The sequence below is a fragment of the Scyliorhinus canicula genome, chromosome 27 (assembly GCF_902713615.1).
Source record: "Scyliorhinus canicula chromosome 27, sScyCan1.1, whole genome shotgun sequence".
Lineage (NCBI taxonomy): Eukaryota > Metazoa > Chordata > Chondrichthyes > Carcharhiniformes > Scyliorhinidae > Scyliorhinus > Scyliorhinus canicula.
The window spans coordinates 8,096,175-8,116,024 of NC_052172.1; the positions used below are offsets into that span (position 1 = coordinate 8,096,175).

Consider the following 19,850-nt stretch of genomic DNA (forward strand, 5'->3'; position numbering starts at 1 on the left):
GAGTTCACATCAAGGAAGCAGCTTATGCTACGTCAAGAGCATAACAAGACAGGGTCCCTGGCACTGTGAGGCAGTAGCGCTAACCACTGTGCCACCTTCTCAGGCTTCTCAGTATCCTGATGTTTGGTGAAGGGAGTTGGCCAGGTTTTGTTTGCAAGCTAGATTAGAAGCCTGTTAAAATAGGCCTTACCGTGATCAAGCTTTTTAAACTGATTTTCCTGTGTTAATTCCACATTATTTGAGCTTTTCTTTTGCAGCCAGATGTAACGGTGGGGGAGCAGGAAGAGAAGCCCTTGCCAGTAAGACTATAAGAAACAGGCACTGGAGGAGGCCATTCGGCCCTTCGAGTCTGCTCTGCCATTTAATAAGATCATGGCTGATTCAACACTCACCAAGTCCACTTTCCTGCCTTCTCTCCGTAGCCGTTACTGCCCCCACTGAGGAGAAAGAAACCCATTGATCTCAGCTTTGAAAAGGGGGAGGAACAATGTGCAGGGGTCTGGGGGAGAATGCAGGAGAATGACGCCAAGTCACGATGCTCATTTGGAGAGTCGGTGCTGACACGGTGGGCTGAATGGCCTCCTTCTGCGCAATGCCAAACGTGTGGAGGTTCGGAGTGATTCTCTGACTTATGATTAGAGAGATTTGACCAGTCCCGCCCACCTGGATGACAATGGGAAAGGGGCTGGGGGAGGATGGCGCGGTCACGCCCTGTCATAGAGTGGACGTTACAACCCTCATGAGAAAACAATCACTGATCTCCCAACGGGACACATTGAGTACCAGCTCCCTGTGGAGGGGGCGCGGAGACCTACCACCTGGGACCTGTCAAACCAGAGGATAAAATTAGGCCCGATTCGGGGCCTGGATCAGACCCATCATACTCCTAGTAGAGTCTGCACAGGGAGTGAGATGTTATCACATCCTAGAATCCCTACAGTGCAGAAGGAGGCCATTTAGCCCATTGGGTCCGTACTGGCCCTCTGAAAGAGCACCCCACCTGGCCCAATTCCTCACCCTTTCTCTCTAACCCCACCCAGGGGCAATTTATCATGGCCAATCCACCTAACCTGCACATCTGTGCACTGTGGTTGGAAACCGGAGCACCAGGAGGAAACCCACGCAGACACGGGGAGAACGTGCAGACTCCACGCAGACAGTCACCCGAAGCCGGAATTGAACCCGGGTCCCTGGTGCGGTGAGGCAGCGGTGCTAAATGCCTTACCTCTTATTCAGAGTCATTCCCCAAGTTTAAGGACCCACTCTAACCAACCGAAAGCGTCCTTCCTGCATCTACTCTATCGAGCCCTGTAAGAATGTTATGCTTGGTGGCACAGTGGTTAGCACCACAGAGAGCAAGAGAGCGAGAGGGGGGAGAGAGAGCGCGAGGGGGGGAGAGAGGGAGAGCGAGGGGGAGAGCGAGAGCGAGAGCGAGAGAGGGAGGGAGCGCGCGGGAGAGAGAGGGAGGGAGAGAGAGGGAGGGAGTGCGAGGGAGGGAGTGCGAGGGAGGGAGGGAGAGAGAGAGGGAGAGAGAGGGAGGGAGGGAGGGAGAGAGGGAGGGAGGGAGGGGAGAGGGAGAGAGGGAGGGAGGGAGGGAGGGAGGGAGAGAGAGAGGGGAGGGAGGGAGGGAGGGAGGGAGGGAGGGAGGGAGGGAGCGCGAGGGAGGGAGGGAGCGCGAAAGAGGGAGAGAGAGGGAGGGAGGTAGAGAGAGGGAGGGAGCGCGAGAGAGGGAGGGAGAGAGAGGGATGGGAGTGCGAGAGAGGGATGGGAGCGCGAGAGAGAGGGAGAGCGTGAGAGAGAGGGAGAGCGTGAGAGAGAGGGAGGGAGCGCGAGGGAGGGAGGAGAGGGAGGGAGGGAGGGAGAGAGAGGGAGGGAGCGCGAGAGAGGGAGGGAGCGCGAGAGAGGGAGGGAGCGCAAGAGAGAGAGAGGGAGCGGAGAGAGAGAGGGAGGGAGCGCGAGAGAGAGAGAGGGAGGGAGCGCGAGAGAGAGAGAGAGAGGGAGCGCGAGAGAGAGAGGGAGCGTGCAGGAGAGAAAGGGAGGGAAAGCGAGAGATAGAGAGAGAGAGGGAGGGAGCGCGCGAGAGAGAGAGAGAGAGAGGGAGGGAGCGTCACAGAGAGAGAGGGAGGGAGCGCACGGGAGAGAGAGGGAGGGAGCAGGAGAGAGAGGGAGGGAGCGCGCGGGAGAGAGAGGGAGGGAGCGCGCGGGAGAGAGAGGGAGGGAGCGAGAGGGAGAGCGTGACAGAAAGAGGGAGAGCATGTCCTTGAGAGAGTGTGAGAGCACAAGTCTGACTGAGAGAGTGCAGGCACGAGATAGAGTGAGAGTGCCCTGCCCTGCCCAGCCCAGCCCAGCTCTGCCCTGCCCAGCCCTGCCTAGCCCGGAGCTGCCCTGCCCTGCCATGCCCTGCGCTGCCCAGCCCTGCCCTGCCCAGCCCTGCGCTGCCCAGCCATGCCCAGCCCTGCCCTTCCCAGCCCTGCCCTACCCAGCCCTGCCCTTCCCAGCCCTGCCCTGCCCTGCCCTTCCCAGCCCTGCCCTGCCCTGCCCAGCCCTGCCCTGCCCAACCCAGCCCTGCCCTACCCTGCCCTGCACTGCCGTACCCAGCCCTGCCCTACCCTACCCTGCACTGCCGTACCCAGCCCTGCCCTGCCCTACCCTACCCTGCCCTACCCAGCCCTGCCCTACCCAGCACTGCCCTGCCCTACCCTGCCCAGCCCTGCCCTACCCTGTGCTGCCCTACCCTGCCCAGCCCTGCCCTGCCCTACCCTGTGCTACCCTACCCTGCCCAGCCCTGCCCTACCCTGCCCTGCGGCATCACATTCGGAAATGAAAATCGCTTATTATCACAAGTAGGCTTCAAATGAAGTTACTGTGAAAAGCCCCTAGTCGCCACATTCCAACGCCTGTTCGGGGAGGCTGGTACGGGAATTGAACCCGTGCTGCCGGCCTGCCTGGGTCTGCTTTAAAAGCCAGCGGTTTAGCCCAGTGAGCTAAACCAGCCCCTGGAGACCACTCACTTGTCCAAAGACATCCTGCTGGAACTGCAGGAGATCCCAAACCTCTCCCTCGATGGTGACGCCGTCCTGGGCCTCGCTCTTCTGGAGCAGGAGCTCTGCCTTGATCAACAGCTCATCCATCTTCTCCGAGATACAGCTGATCATTCGCTGGAAAACCTGCCAGGGAGAGGGTGGCAAGAGGGTGAACGAGAGAGCGTGGAGCCCGGGACATCATCTCAGAGTGAACTCAGTCAGCGGAGGGCGATTGTGAAAATGTATCATCCCAAAAAAAAATCCTTTTGAGCAACCATCTGAACCACTTCACGATTCAATTATGGGGAGATCACGGCATGGTGGCCATGTCATTGGACTAAAGACCCAAACACAGGTTCAAATCCCACCACGGCACAGCTTAAAATCTGCAGTTAAAGCTAGTCTCAGTAATGGTGCCCAGGACATTATCACCAATGGTTGCAAAAACCGGTCTGGTTCACTAACGCCCCCTTTAAGGAAGGAAATCTGCCGCCCTTACCCTGGTCTGGCCCACCTTTGACTCCAAGTCCGCAGAAGTGTGGTCGACCCCGAACTGCCCCTCTGAAGCGGCCGAGCGAGCCACTCGGTTCAAGGGCAATTAGGGACGGGCAACAAATGCTGGGTCCAGCGACACCCAGGTCCCCCACAAGAGCAAAGTTATGAACGCATCAAATAGTATAGACGGGAAGGGGCGGAGTGTGGAATTCTGGGGAGGGGCAGCTTGGGAGTTGAGTCGATTGATTTTGGGATTTGGGATAATTATCAGTCACTGTCCAGCAGCCAATGAGTCCCGGTTCCCTCCCTCCAAAATCCATTCGGATAGGGTGTTGGTGGGATGGCAGGGTGGGGGCAAGGGGGTGGGTGGCAGAGTGGGGTGGGGGTGGGGGGCAATGTGTGCGGAGAGGGGGTGGGGGGCAATGTGTGCGGAGAGGGGGTGGGGGCAGGGGTTGGATGGCAGGGGATTGCAGTGAGGGCAGGGGGTGAGGTCAGGGGGTGGGTGGCAGGGGATTGCAGTGAGGGCTGGGGCTGAGGTCATGGGGGTGGGGTCAGGGGTTGGGTGGTGGGGGTGAGGTCAGCGGGTGGGGGCAGGAGTTGAGGTCAGGGGTGGGGGCAGCGTTGAGGTCAGGGGATGGGAGCAGCGTTGAGGTCAGAAGGTGGGGGCAGTGTTGAGGTCAGGGGGCAGCGTTGAGGTCAGGGGGCAGGAGCTGCGGATAGGGGGTGGGGGCTGCATGGAGGTCAGTGGGTGGGGGTGGGGGGTGGGAGCAGGGTGGGGGTACGGGGGTGGGTGGTAGGGGGAGGGGGTGGGATCCTCTATGTTATTGACCTGAAAAGTCGATTTGTTTTTAAGGTTCACAGGGATTGCAAACTCTCTTTCAAATTCCTCTCCCAATGGCTGAGGGTTTGTTATTCGCCCCCTTTGGAGGATGACTTCCCTCAATGTGACCCCCGCCCTCAGGTGGGCACCCCGCCCCCGGCCCCTCCCGACACCACCCCAGGTTCAGGATGTGCCCCCAGTACCTGCGGTTGGCTGAGCTTTCCCTCTGCATCTCCGCAGGAGAAATATTCCAGTTGGGGGCGTCGAATGTCCAACTCCATGAGCTGCAGCCACAGATTCTCCCTCTCGGTCTCAAACTCCTCTCTCTGACTCACAAAATACTGGGAACAAAACATTGCCGATCGTCACCCGTTATCATCACTGATCACCCAGCAGCATCCCCCCCCCCAGCGGTGCACCCCCTCTGCCCACACGCGCACCCCCCCTCTGCCCACATGCTCAGCCCATCCCCCTCTGCCCACACGCTCAGCCCATCCCCCTCCGCCCACACGCGCACCCCCCCTCCGCCCACACGCTCAGCCCATCCCCCTCTGCCCACACGCTCAGCCCCCCTCCGCCCACATGCGCACCCCCCCTCCGCCCACATGCTCAGCCCACACCCCCTCCGCCCACACGCTCAGCCCACCCCCCTCCGCCCACACGCTCAGCCCACCCCCCTCCGCCCACACGCTCAGCCCACCCCCCCTCCGCCCACACGCTCAGCCCCACCCCCCGTCCGCCCACACGCTCAGCCCCCCCTCCGCCCACATGCTCAGCCCACCCCCCTCCGCCCACACGCTCAGCCCACCCCCCTCCGCCCACACGCTCAGCCCACCCCCCCTCCGCCCACACACTCAGCCCACCCCCCGTCCGCCCACACGCTCAGCCCCCCCTCCGCCCACATGCTCAGCCCCCCTCTCCGCCCACACGCTCAGCACCCCCCCACACATCCAGCCACCCCCTCTGCCCACACACCCAGCCCCCCTCTCTGCCCACACGCTCAGCCCCCCTCTCCGCCCACACGCTCAGCCACCCCTCTCCGCCCACACGCTCAGCCCCCCCCTCCGCCCACACGCTCAGCCCCCACCTCCGCCCACACGCTCAGCCCCCACCTCTGCCCACACACCCAGCCCTCTCCCCCCACCCCCACCCCCCTCCGATCTGACTTCGGAAGCTGTGATGGTGGGTGTGTTCTGGGCTGCTGGGGCACCCGACAGCGGACCGTTGGTTTCCAGCTCGAACCGAGCACGGAATGGTTCAGCCCCCCCGCTCCTGATCATTGGCCATCTGGTGCGGGCTGAGGATCACCACCTGGTAAGCCTGCTCGCGGCCATGGCCAAGTTGGCCGTTATCAAGCCCAGGCATGGGAGGTTGGGGGGGGGGGGGGGGGGATGTCCAGCACAACCGTCTGTGCCCCTATTCCACAGCTGTGTTCGCGGCTGGGTGTCCCAAGGTTGGGGGCACGCGGTGTCTACAGGAATGTTCCAGACCTTCCACGCCCAGTGGGTACCACCACAGGGAAGCGAGTACAACCCCCAAAGTGACATTCGAGCTTAATTTGGTAAGATTTCTTCCATTTTTTTTCTTTAGCTTTGTTGAATTGGCTTTTTTCCCCGAAATTAATTAAATTAAATTGAGTTCTATGGTTAATTTGCTAAATTTGTTTTACGTGTTGTGAACAGAGACTAACCCCACGGGGTTTGCAGCATTGGAGTAATGCTACTGGGCTAGTATTATAGAGGCTTGGATGGATGTTCCAGAGATACATAGATTATCGTAGAATTTATGGCGCAGAAGGAGGCCATTCGGCCCATCGAATCTGCACCGGCTCTTGGAACAAGTTCAAATCCCAGATGGTTGAAGGCTCATACTATCACCGCCAAGGTCCTGGGTTCAATCCTTATGCTCACTATCTCAAGGTGGACATGCTGCTCGCTACATTTAGTTGCAATCCTAAAATGGGGTTCACAGTGTGGTAAACCACTGTTACACCTGTATTAGGTGATGTAAGGTAGGACCTGTACTACAGGGTTGCCGGTAGCCCCTGCCTGCTGGCTCCGCCCAGTAGGAGGAGCGTGTCCTCTATTCAGCAGCCATTTCGCCAGCTGCAGCGGGAGGCCACACATCCGACTGCAATAAAGCCACAGTTGTATCCAACCTTAGTCTTTGTACAATTGATCGTGCATCACACAGCAAACATGAATACGACACACTAAAAGAGGGAGAGGCTGCTGAGATACTGAGCTACGTATACAACGCAGGCAGATGAGGGAGCACAGAGGGGCTGGTTAGGCCGGGGTTGTTTTGCCTTGGAGCAGAGAAGGCCGAGAGGGACCTGATTGAGGTGGACACAATTTTGAGGGATGTAGATAGGAAGGAATATTTCCCCCTCGGAGAGGGGTTTTATAAGGCCGCAAAGGAGTAGATCAGAGAAACATAGTTTATTTACAATAACTATTATATTGTTATGGGCCAGGGTTTGGAGAACCCCAAAGTGTATCATGGAGTTCCCCTGACCCACAACCTTTACTAGATTGTGGTATGGGGAGCACACGGCCCACTCTGCAGGGGTGGCACAGCAGAAATGGAAAAATATTTTTTAAAAGCAAAACAATGTTTATTCCATGAACTCAAGTTAACCTTTTTAAAACATAGTGAACATCTTAGCAACCATTAATTCAAATACAACCCCCAAAGAATACAACACTAAGTAATCCTTAACTTCCCAAACAACATCCAGAAGACAAAAGAAACATCTTTCAACAGAAGCAACATTGGGTTTACATTCACTACTGAGAACATTTATAATTCTGAATTCACCAAATGATCAAGAGATAGTCTTTTGATGGCAGAGAGAACAGTAGGACACCTGCTCTGTCTGGCTTCAGCTCCAACACTGAAAATGAAACTAAAACACACCCTGCAGCCTGCTGAAAAACGAAAGTAAAAGGCTGACAGACAGCCCAGCTCCACCCACACTCTGACATCACTGATAACACCCATTTCTTAAAGGTACTCTCACATGACAATACACCTCATATGGTAGATCCCAACTGGGTCTTAGAACATAGAACAGTACAGCACAGAACAGGCCCTTCGGCCCTCGATGTTGTGCCGAGCAATGATCCTACTCAAACCCACATATCCACCCTATACCTGTAACCCAACAACCCCCCCCCCCCCCCCACCTTACTTTTTAGGACACTATGGGCAATTTAGCATGGCCAATCCACCTAACCCGCGCATCTTTGGACTGTGGGAGGAACCCCGGAGCACCCGGAGGTAACCCATGCAGACACGGGGATGGTTCACAGGGCAGTTAATTGTTCCCACCCCGGAAGGTAACTTGCAGGTTACAACAAGGGGTCAATAATCAGGGGGCGGGAGATTGAGAGAGGATTTGAGGGAAATCTTTTTCACCCAGAGGGTGGTGGGAATCTGGGACTCACTGACCGAAAGAGGAGAGAACCGTCACAACATTTAAAAAGCATTTCAATAAGGACATTGAAACGCCGCAGCGTCCAAGGCTACGGATCAAGTGCTGGAAAATGAAATTGGAATAGTTAGGTGCTTAATGGGGATCCGTCTTCGTAACGAGGGATGTCGAGGATGATTATTAAGAGGTGATGAGTTGAACAAGACAATAGTGCAGGCCTTTAGTTATGTACTGTGTGCAGACTAGGACCCCAATATCGAAAGGATGTTAAAACCACGGAGATGGACCAAGAGGATTCCAGGAACGGGAGATATGACCAGCGGCTTTTCCAGGACTTTTCCCGTTAAAGCCGCAAAGGTTTAGGGGAGAGTTCGTAAAGGGTTTTAAAACAGAGAGCTTTGGGAGAGATTAAGTCTTTCTTGAAATGAAATGAAAATTGCTTATTATCACAAGTAGGCTTCAAATGAAGTTACTGTGAAAAGCCCCTAGTCGCCACATTCCAGCGCCTATTCGGGGGGCTGATACGTTTCTTCCATGGGATGTGGGTGCCACTGGGACTGGGCCGGCATTGGTTGCCCATTGCTAATTGCCCCTGAACTGAGTGTCTCGCTCGGCCATTTCAGAGGGGCAGTTAAATGTCAACCCCATTGCTGTGGGTCTGGAGTCACATGTAGGCCAGACCGGGTAAGGACGGCAGATTTCCTTCCCTGAAGGGGCGTTAATGAATCAGATAGGTTTTTACCGCAATCGATTATAATTTCACGGTGACCTTTAGAATCCATAGTACCCCCACAGTGCAGACGGAGGCCATTCGGCCCTTCGGGTCTGCACTAGCCCTCCCAAAGAGTACCCTACCTAGGCCCACTCCACAGCTCTATCCCCGTAACCTGCACATATTTGGACACTTAGGGACAATTTTAACATGGCCAATCCACCTAATCTGCACATCTTTGGACTGTGGCAACAGGAAAAGAAGAAGGGATGACAATTGAATGCTGATAATGCTTAAAGAACGAGCCGCATTTGTAAAGCGCCTCTCACAACCTCGGGCCACTCCCAGAGTGCATCACTGCATCCGAATACAGTCAAAGTGTCAGCAACACTGGGATTGAGGGCTATCAAACACCCCAAGGGGTCAAATACCTTCAGCCTTTTGCAGATGGTGCCAACTCTTCGCTGCAAGTTGTCCCATCTCTGGTTCCCATCACGCACCATTCCTTTCAGCTGAGCGGCCACTCCTAGCCCCTGCTCCCTGGCCAGTCGCCTGTAGCGCCTGTTTATAGATTCCAGTCGGACAACGTGATCTTCCGTCCGCTTCCGGAGACACTGTACCATTAAAAATAAAAGCATTAATGAGTCCTTTTGCTTTCAAATTGGCGTACGAAGGCCGGACATCAGCCCTCCCACTGTCCAAAGATGTGCGGGTTGGTTAACCAGAGAGGTTAGGTGGGGTTACGGGGAGTGGACACGGGCAGAGTGCCTCTTTCAGAGGGTGGTCGCAGACTCGATGGGCTGAAAGGCCTTCTCCTGCACTGTAGGGATTCTATGATGGATGTGTTGGCTGATTAATGGCTGGAGCGTGGGGGGGGGGGGGGGGGGGGGGGACAAGTCATGTGATGAAACCTCCAAGAATACATGTGATCACAGTCGGCAACGCTATTTCCATGTTTGAGGTTCGGGGTTAAAACCGTAAGACTTAGGAGCAGAATTAGGCCATTCTGCCCATTGAGTCAACTCCACCACTCAATCATGGCTGAAATGTTTCTCATTCCCCATTTTCCTACCTTCTTCCCATAACCCCTGATCCCCTTCTTAATCAAGAACCTATCCATCTGTGTCTTAAAGACACTCAGTGATTTGGCCTCCACAGCCTCCTGCGGCAAAGGCTTCCACAGATTCACCACCCTCTGGCTGAAGAAATTCCTCCTCATCTCTGTTTTAAAGGATCGTCCCTTCAGTCTGGTTGAGGGATTAGGCCTTGTGGATTGTGGAATGAAGGGGCTGGGGGGGGTGTTGCTGTGGATCAGGGATTGGTTCAACTCGGGCTTGGAAGTTCAGGTTGGGGCCTACAAAAGGGGACCATCGATCTGAAAATAAAAGGAGGCATGAAAGTTCTCCAGCAGTAATGGCAGCAGGTCCCAAAACAAGCCTTTTGGAATGAAAGGAGAGGGGCAGAGAGAGCTGCGTGGGGTAAGTATGTCGTCAACATTGATTGGAAGTACAGAGGACTGAGGAGTAGGCCCATTCGTCCCTCCGAGCCCGTTACGCCCGTCGCCAAGATCATGGCCAAACTAGGTGTGGTCTCAACCCCACTTAACTGTCTGCCTCTCCTCCCCACCCCCCGACAACCCTTTACTCCCTTATCTATCAGAACATAGGAGCTTATTAAATGAGGGTCACCAAAATCGACTCCAGCAGGAAACGGCGGGCGGCACGGTGGCACAGTGGTTAGCACTGCCGCCTCACAGCGCCAGGGACCCGGGTTCAATACTGGCTTCGGGTGTCTGTTTGGAGTTTGCACTTTCTCCCCATGATGTCTGTGTGGGTTTCCTCCGGGTGCTCCGGTTTCCTCCCACAGTCCAGGGATGTGCAGGTTAGGTGGATTGGCCACGCTAAATTGTCCCTTAGTTTCCAAAGGGTTAGGTGGAGTTACTGGGTTACGGGGATAGGATTGGGGCATGGGCCTAGCTAGGGTACTCTTTCCAAAGGTCAGTGCAGACTTTAAAAAAAATATAAATTTTGTGTACCCAATTAGTTTTTTCCAATTAAGGGGCAATTTAGCACGGCCAATCCACCTACCCTGCACATCTTTGGATTGTGGGGGCGAAAGCCACGCAAACACGGGGAGAATGTGCAAACTCCACACGGACAGTGACCCAGAGCCGGGATCGAACCTGGGACCTCGGCGCCGTGAGGCAACAGGGTTAACTCACTGCGCCACCGTGCTGCCCAGGTCGGTGCTGATTTGATGGGCCGAATGGCCTCCTTCACTGTAGAGATTCCAGAAACGGACCCATTAACATTTTTTGAGGAGGTGGCCAAGTGTGTAGATGAGGGTGGTGTCGTTGATGCAGTCCCCCCCAAGTCTTTCACACTCTGCCCATCCCCACTAGTATTGGGGAAGTTGAAATCCCTACTATTTGTTTTTACAGCTCTTGAGATTTTCCGACATAGCTGCTCATCTCGCTCTCCCTGGGGATCTATAGTACTGTCCCAGCCATGGGGTTTCTCCCTTTTTGATTTTAAGTTCCACCCATTTGGCCTCCGTTGAGGAGCTTGCTGAGATAAGGGTCCAGTGGGCTCCCCCAGGGATCAGTGTTGGGGCCCTTGCTGATTGTGCTTTATATCAATGATTTAGACTTGAATGTAGGAGGGTTGATCAGTAAGTTTGTGGATGATACGAAAATTGGTAAATAGTGAGGAGGATATGGCCTGAGATTCCAGGAGGATATGGACGGGCTGATCAGTGGCAAATGGAATTCAATCTGGATAAGTGTGAAGTTATGCACTGGTGCAGGACACACAAGACAAGGGAATACAGGATAAAGGGCAGGACCCTGGGAAGCACTGAGGGTCAGAGGGACCTTGGTGTGCATGTACACCGTCCCTTAAGCTAGCAGAGCAGGTGGATGCAGTGGTTAAGAAAGCAGATGGTATACTTGCCTTTATTAGCCGAGGCAGAGAGTTTAAGAGCAGGGAGGTTATGCTGGAACTGTATAAACTGTTGGTTAGGCCACAGCTGGAGTATTGTGTGCAGTTCTGGAATCCACATTATAGGAGGGATGTGATAGCACTGGAAAGGGTGCAGAGGAGATTTACCAGCATGTTGCCTGGGCTGGAGAGATTTAGCTATGAAGAGAGATTGGATAGACTGGGATTGTTTTCCTTGGAGCAGAGGAGGCTGAGGGGGGACATGATCAAGTTGTATAAAATTATGAGGGTCCCAGATAGAGTAGACGGGAAGAAACCTTTCCCATTGGTGGAGGGATCAGTGACCAGGGGGCAGAGATTTAAGGTAAGGGGCAGGAGGTTTAGAGGGGCTGTGAGGGGAAACCTTTTCACCCAGAGGGTGGTGGGAGTCTGGAACTCGCTGCCTGAAAGGGTGGTGGAGGCAGAGACCCTCATAACATTGAAGAAGCATTTAGATGTGCACTTGCGATGCCAAGGCAGACACGGCGATGGGCCAAGTGTTGGGAAATGGGATTGGAATAGTTAGCTGATTGTTTCTGACCAGGGCAGCCGCGATGGGCTCAAGGGTAGGATTGGCCACGCTAAATTGGCCACCATGGGCTCAAGGCCTGGGGGTTCCCATACGGGCTATCGGGGTTCTGAGTGCAAACCCACGATGCATTGTGTTGACCGTTACCCACACGTGGGGTCGCCACATTCCGCTGATTTCCGTCCGTGTCGTTTTTTTTTTCCTGCCGGTATGGCTGAAGTGATTCGCCCGTAAAGCGAGGGCGAGTGAAGCGAGGGCGAGTGAAGCGAGGGCGAGTGAAGCGAGGGCGAGTGAAGCGAGGGCGAGTGAAGCAAGGGCGAGTGAAGCGAGGGCGAGTGAAGCGAGGTGGGTGCTCACAACATTGACAGTGAGGGCTGTGCGCTCCCTCTGTGTCCCAAGTGTAAATATTTATTTTGTTTTGACCATTTGATGACAGTTCTATGAATATATAAATGATTAAACATTTTCTATGACTTGCTATGAAATGTTCGGCTTGTATTAAATGTATTTGATCTCCCTGAAAAAACAACAATAGGGAATGTGGGAGCCTGTTTTCATGGATAATCATGGATTCCGGGTGGAGCAGGACTGATGGGCCGAACAGCTTTCCCAGGCCCGAATTCCAGCCATTTTCTTACCTCAAATCTCTTCAGCTCCTCCTTCGCTTCGGTGTACAGAACCTGAGAGGACTGAGGCTCCTTTACTACGGTTTCAGCCCAGCGCATCCAGTCGTTGAACCGGGAATAGTCATCCAGGAATTCCTGCCGCAGCTGCCAGGACAGCTCCATCCTGGAGGGAGACAGAGGTCATGGTGGGTGGGAACCGTTCCTTTAATCCCCGGATACTCGGGCTCGGGGGGGTGGGGGGGGGGGAAGTTCAACTCCCTCCCTGCTTGGGACCTCCCGACGGAACCAGGAGATCTGAGATATGATTAAACTCTTCCTCTGCACCAAGTGAAGAGCGGGCGGCGGGGGGGGGGGTGTCATTCTCTGTCACTAACACCCAGACATTGGAGAACTGAGTCCAAATATGTGCAGGTTAGGTCGAATGGCCTTGATAAAAAAAATTGAACCTTAAGTGCCCAAAGATGCGCAGGTTAGGTGGGGTTACGGGGATAGGGTGGGGGAGTGGGCCTAGGTAGGGTGCTCTTTCTAGGGTCGGTGCAGGCTCGATGGGCCGAATGGCCACGTCCGCACTGTGGGAGTTCTGTGGAACAGACACTGATCGGGGTAGGTAGGACTGCGGAGTTGACGGGAGTCAGTGGCTTCGTGGTATTGTCACTGGACCAGTATCCCAGGGCAATGGTTTGGCGAAACCATGTTCAAACGCCGCTGGTGAGATTTCAATTGAATACAGTAAAAATCTGGATTTTTAAAAAGTCTCAAGATGAAACCGTTGTCGATTGTTGTTAAAAACCCATTTGGTTCACTGACGACCTTTTCGGGAAGGAAACCTGCCGTCCTTACCCGGTCTGGCCTACACGTGACTCCAGACCCAAAATAAATGTGGTCGACTCGCAAACGCCCTCTGAAATGGCCCAGCGAGACAATTCAGCTGGGGGGGGGGGGGGGGGGGGCGTGAGGGCGTGGTGGGGGGGGGGCGGCGTTGGGGCGTGAGGGCGTGGTGGGGGGGGGGGCGTGAGGGCGTGGGGGGTGGGGGGGGCGTTGCAATTTGTGACAGACAATATATGCTGGCCCAATCAGCCAGGCCCATGAATGATTTTTTAAAAAAAAATCAAATCAACCACGATCTTATAGAATCATAGAATTTACAGTGCAGAAGGAGGCCATTCAGCCCATCGAGTCTGCACCGGCTCTTGGAAAGAGCACTCTACCCAAGGTCAACAAATCCACCCTATTCCCATAACCCAGTAACCCCACCCTATACTAAGGGCAATTTTGGACACTAAGGGCAATTTATCATGGCCAATCTACCTAACCTGCACATCTTTGGACTGTGGGAGGAAACTGGAGCACCCGGAGGAAACCCACGCACACACGGGGAGGATGTGCAGACTCTGCACAGACAGTGACCCAAGCCGGAATCGAACCTGGGACCCTGGAGCTGTGAAGCGATTGTGCTATCCACAATGCTACCGTGCTGCCCCTAGTCGCCACATTGAGAGGTGAATCAGAATTGAGGGGCTGACTGGCCTACTCTCGATAGAACCACCCAACAGGATCGTACTGGAGTTTTTAAGGGTCTGGGAGAAACTATGGCATTTTGGGTGACCTCGCTACTATTATCGAGTCACATGACAAACTGGGCCTATCGTACTTACATATTGATACAATTCTTATGTACTATAATTGCCCCAGATGTTATTGGCTATGACCACCTCTGTGTATAGTTACGACATATGTGGGGGAAGATGCTGGCATCGTGGAAGCGTTGCTGTATGAGTAATCCAGAGGCCCAGGTTAACACTCTGGGGACACAAGTTCAAATCCCACTGTGGCAGCTGGTGGAATTTAATTTCAACCAGTTCTTTAAAAAAAATGGAATTAAATCGAAAGCTAGTCTCAGTGATGGAAACTGGGAGACTATCATCGATTGTCATAACGGCCCAGCTGGTTCAATAATGCCCCTTTCGCGAAGGAAATCTGCCATCCTTACCCGGTCTGGCCTACATGTGACTCCAGACCCATCTTCAACTCTTGTTGGGACTTTATCCAAACTAAGTGTGGTGATATGACTAGGAGGTTTACGGTACCTATCTGCCATTGGTGCAGAACACTCGCTGCCCATTGGCTCAGGCCGGTCATGTGCCTCTCGGCTGGTTGGTTGAGACTAGTCATGTGACTGCTCACCGATTGGTCGGGAGGCAAGTAGTCCCACCTACGAGGCGGGGTATAAGAACCCGTAGGACCCAGCAGCCGGCCTTTCTCTGTAAGTCGACTGCCGGGCACACAACTAGTCGATTAAAGCCTAATGTTTGGATCTTCATCTCAACTCGTGTCCAATTGATGGTACATCAATAAGCAAAATACTGCGGATGCTGGAATCTGAAAGAAGAGGATGCTGGAAAAACTCAGCAGGTCCGGGTTCGAATCAGTGCACAGGGAGGCCATTTGGCCCATCGAGTCTGCACCTACCCTCTGAAAGAGCACCCCACCTAGTTCTACTCCCTATCCCCAGGACCCCACCGGACCTGCACATCTTTGGACTGTGGGAGGAAACCGGAGCACCCGGAGGAAACCCACGCAGACAGGGGGAGGATGTGCAAACTCCGCACAGGCCTTGAGCCCTACCTTAAGGCTGGGTCCCTGGTGCTGTGAGGCAGATCTGTCAGCGTCCACCAGGAGATAAACGTAGAATTCAGAATTGAAGGGAGGGAGAATGTAGAGACGGCAACGAAAGGCGGCAAATTGACGAACTTTAAGGCCTGGTTTAACAGGGGGAAGGCATTGTTTTGCATTGAGGCAATACAGGTATGGAATACTGAAGCAAAAAGGAAAGAGGGGGGGCTTAAGATGGAGGAGAAAGGTCAAAATCTAGAGTTGGCGACTCAATGTTGAGTCCTGCGGGCTGCAATGTGCCCAATTGGAAGATGAGGTGGTTGAGCGGGAGCTTTGCCGCAGGCCAAGGACAGACGTGTGGGCCGAGAACGAGGTGCTGAGTTAAAATGGCCGCCACAGGAAGGCTGGGGTCACGCTTGCAGACTGAGTGAAGGTGTTCCTCGAAGATTTAACTCAGCCTGAAGAATATTCAACATCCCAAGACCTCAACTGAAAAGATTACTCCTTGTGGCCACCCTTAAATGGGAGATCCCTGATTTTGAAACCGTGCTCCCCTAGGTCCCGATTCCGCCTCGCGGGAAAACATTCTCTCAGCGTCTATTCTGTCAAGCCTCTCCTCAGGAGCTCACGTGTCTCAATCAGATCCCTTTGCAATCTTCTGAGATACAATGAGTGCAGGCCCGATCTTTCCTCGTCAAACAACTTCTTCATCCCCGGAATCAGCCGAGAGAATATTCTCGGGGGCAATATTCTCTGCCGCCTCCTGCCGGTACGGGGATTCCCGATGTGGCGGAGCATAGACATTGGGGGGGGACGGGGGACGGACGGGATTGGTTTACGATTCGCTGCCCCTCCCCCCCCTCCCCCCCGGTGGCGGGATTAGGCTTTGCGCCCACGCGGCAGCAGGAGGAGGCAAACGGGCCTTAACGTTTACATGCACTTACCGGGCCAGACACCATTCTCCGGGCCCGCTTGGTTCTCTGGTCCGGGAATCAGGTGGGCGAGATTTGCCACGGGTATTTCCCAGTGTGACCCTGCGGGCGTCACCCGTGGGCCAAGGGGGTAACCCCTTCAGGGACTGGCCCCCTAAGTCCCTCCGAGGACCTCCCTTCCCCCAACAATGCCTGACCTGCCCACCCTACTCCCACTAGACACTCCCCCCCCCCCATGCACGCACACCATCCCAGAGACCCTCTAGTTAAAGAGACCCTCCCCACCCCACCCAAGACCCCCACATAGAGCGAGATTCATGTACCAGGGCACCTCAGAGTTCCTCAATCTTTCTCCATTTTAAATTACGTGCTGCTTTTTCACTGCACCACATGTTTATATAGTTACCCCATGTGTATATAGTTACCCCATGTGTATATAGTTACCCAATGTGTAACTGGTTATAACCCAGTGTCTGCTATTACCCCAATCCTGATTGGTTATAACCCACTGCGTATATAATTACCCCACATGTTACTGACCATAATGCCCCCCCCCCCCCATTTCTGTAATTACCCCAGGTGTTCCAGGGCACTCCGATTCAGGATGGGATCCTTTGATCGGCGATCCGCTGACTGGGCGGCTCGAAGCTCTGATGGATTTGCCTATTACGGCCTCTGCGATAGTTGGACTCCTGGGTCCCCTGAGCTAATCCCAGAGTCTAATGTCTGATGAGAGAGAGAGAGAGAGATCGAGAGAGAGAGAGAGAGAGAGAGAGAGAGAGACATTGTAGACGAGGAGGCCATTTGGCCCATTTTGCCAACATGGTGCTAGTTCTTCAATTGAAACTACCAATTCTGATTGACATCTCAATGTCTTTTTCCCCACATAGTTACATCACCTTCCTTGACAAATTGCCATGAAATTTCCTTTTCAATAACCCTGTGGACTCAATTATCTCCTTGTGGCAAAACATCCTCGTCCCATCAAATGCTCACCAAGTGAAGATTTTCCCTTTCATTCTTCAAGGGATCGCGCTTTGGGCCCTTGTTACTAATCTAATGGACAGGGAGACAATTTCTCACCATCTACCCTCTCCAAACACCTCGGGGGAACCTCCATAACCTTCCGGGAGAGAGTGGTGAGAACGTCCCCAATATCTCGGCCCGTCTTCCCAACAACCAGTGATGGCTTCGGTGTTCCTCGTGGCTCCATTCCCATTGAATTGTGGGGTGTGCGCAGGGACAGAAAACGGGAGCGGGAGAGTCAGGAATGGCAATTCCCTATTGCTGTGGGACAACAGGGAGGGAAGGAGACCCGTTTCATTGGTGGGGGGGGGGCGTGGCTTTGACAAAGAGTCATCCAGGCTCAAAACGTTAGCTCCATTGCCCACTCTCCATTGCGATTGTCCAGCATTTTCTGCTTTTGTTTCAGATTCCAGCCTCCGCAGTAATTCGCTTTGGTGTTTATTAAACCGTCATCGATTGTGGCAAAAGCCCGTCTGGTTCAATAATGTCCCCTTGAGGTAAGGAAATCTGCCCTAACCCCAGTCTGGCCCACACGTGACCCCAGGCCCCACAGCAATATGGCCGACTCCCCACTGCCCCTCCGACGTGGTCTGGAAAGCCACTCGAGGGCAATTAGGGATGGGCAAATGCCGGCCACGCCCACGAAAGAATAATTAAGAAAAACAAAACGATCGGAGCTCCGGCGGCGGGCTGATCGGAAAATGGACAACGCGCACGCACGCGTCAGCTGGGGAGGTGGTAGCAAGCGAAAATGCCCGGTGCCCGTGGTCGGCGTGTCTGTGGGCTGGGGTGACCGGTGCCCATGGGTCAGCCCGTCCGGCGTCCAAGTTTTCGGTCCGAGCGATCGGCGCCCCCGATACTCACTTGATGCGGCTCTCCACGGATGGGGCGCAGATGTTGCACTCCTGTCGGTCGGGGGTCTTCGCCGTGGGCACACGGGGAGGACTGCTTTCCGTACTCTCCCCAATCCAGCACCCTGATACGGGGCTGGCAGCAAGGCCCGAGGGCAGGCACTCATCTCGGCGCATATCCACAAACTCTAATTAAAAGTGGACAAAGCTGTTATGAACTGAAACATCATCCCTGGGAACAGTAAACATGTGGTTGAAGCAGAATCATTATCAGAGAACCAGTTTGCTTCCACTCCTCGAATTCTATGCAAAAGAGAATTCGTTTCAATGCCACCTTATTGGCTCAGAGAGAGAGGAGGAAAAAACAACCTTTTGTTAAAGGAAGTGATATATACGATCCTTAGAGAACATGATTAATCTGATTAGAATACACAGAATCGTGACGGGGCAGAAAGAGGCCATTTGGCCCACCGTGTCTGTGCTTTCCAACCTTCTGAACACATTGAAGGGAATCCCAAGAGTGAAGGAGGCCATTCGGCCCATCGGGTCTGCACCGATCCTCTGAGTGAGCACCCAAGCTAGGCCCACTCCCCCCACCCCATCCCCGTAACCCCACCTAAACCGCACATCTTTGGACTGTGGGATGAAACCGGAGCGCCCCGGGGAAACCCTCGCAGACACAGGGGAGAACGTGCAAACTCCGCGCAGACAGCCACCCGAGGCAGGAATTGAACCCGGGTCCCTGGTGCTGTGAGGCAGCGGTGCTAACCACCGTGCCACCATGCCGCCCAGACCGGGGGGGGTTCTTAAAGTCTTCATTCACGCCCATTGTCTTCAAACTTGAAACAGGATCAGGAGGAGGCCATTCGGCCCCCCCCCCCCCCCCCGAGCCTCCTCCGCCGTTCAATCCACATTCCTACCGACCCCCTGATGACCTTTCACCCTCGTTAATCAAAAATCTATCCAACTCTGCCTCAGAAATATTCAGATTCCACCACCGTTTTGAGGCCGAGAGCTCCAGAGACCCCCGACCTTCATATAAAAGATTTCTCCTCAATTCCAGATTAAATGGGTGGCCCCTTATTTTTAAACGCGGTGACATTATCGAAATAAATGGTAGACGTTTGCTTGACAACACAGGCTCAGATCGACGGGGCCCTGGTGAATCTTTTCGCGACAGGCATTTATAGAGCGACTAAGTCCCTCATGGAGGGGGCTGCGAGAGAGTCCGTTCTTGACTTTTGGCCTGTGGTTGTTATGTACATTTCTGTCAGAGGGGCAGTTTAAAAACGGCAGGAATTCCAGTCAGTGAGCTTGAGGCATTACTGCTGACGACACAGAACATCCGGGGAGAATCCTTGCCGATAATGAATTTACAGCAGAGACAATTCAGCCTTTGTGGCAAACCACCTGCCATAGGTTCAGAAAATTAGGGAGGGTGCAAAGTTACGGGGCGCGACTAGTGTCAGTCGTGGCTCAGTACTTTTGGGTTACAGGATAGGAGGTCCAAGTTGTGCTCCACAGACTTAAACAGACTAGGTAGGCGCTCCCTTGAGAGAACCGAGGGTGCGCTGCTGGTGAGTCCGTACCGCGGGGTTGCCACACTGCAGGCGGGTCGGCACTGTCAGCGGGTCAGTAGCAAGGGAGCGTCACCTTGTTAAAAGGGTCGATAGCGAGGGAGCGCCGCACTGTCGAGGGCGGTACCGAGGGAGCGCCGCACTGTCGAGGGCGGTACCGAGGGAGTGCCGCACTGTCGGAGGGCGGTACCGAGAGAGTGCCGCACTGTCGGAGGGGCGGTACCGAGGCAGC

At 54.4% G+C, this 19,850-nt stretch overlaps 1 protein-coding gene across 1 annotated transcript; it reads right to left on the reverse strand.

Moving 5' to 3' along the window:
• Positions 1-2,984: 2,984 nt before the first annotated feature.
• Positions 2,985-12,781, reverse strand: LOC119957701 (nesprin-2-like). Its single transcript, XM_038785766.1, has 4 exons — positions 12,632-12,781; positions 8,918-9,100; positions 4,542-4,679; positions 2,985-3,167 (listed from the first exon to the last, which is right to left on the reverse strand). The coding sequence occupies exons 1-4, from the start codon at positions 12,779-12,781 to the stop codon at positions 2,985-2,987; spliced, it is 654 nt and encodes a 217-aa protein (XP_038641694.1).
• Positions 12,782-19,850: the final 7,069 nt, after the last annotated feature.

What these genes read in the sequence shown, in the direction of transcription:
- LOC119957701 (XM_038785766.1), bottom strand. Translation starts at nt 12,781, where the DNA reads ATGGAGCTGTCCTGGCAGCTGCGGCAGGAATTCCTGGATGACTATTCC. An exon ending in CCATCTGCAAAAGGCTGAAG is followed by an intron (nt 4,680 to 8,917) that starts GTATTTGACCCC and finishes TTTTGTTCCCAG; the next exon opens with TATTTTGTGAGTCAGAGAGA. An exon ending in GAAAGCTCAGCCAACCGCAG is followed by an intron (nt 3,168 to 4,541) that starts GTACTGGGGGCA and finishes TCTCCCTGGCAG; the next exon opens with GTTTTCCAGCGAATGATCAG.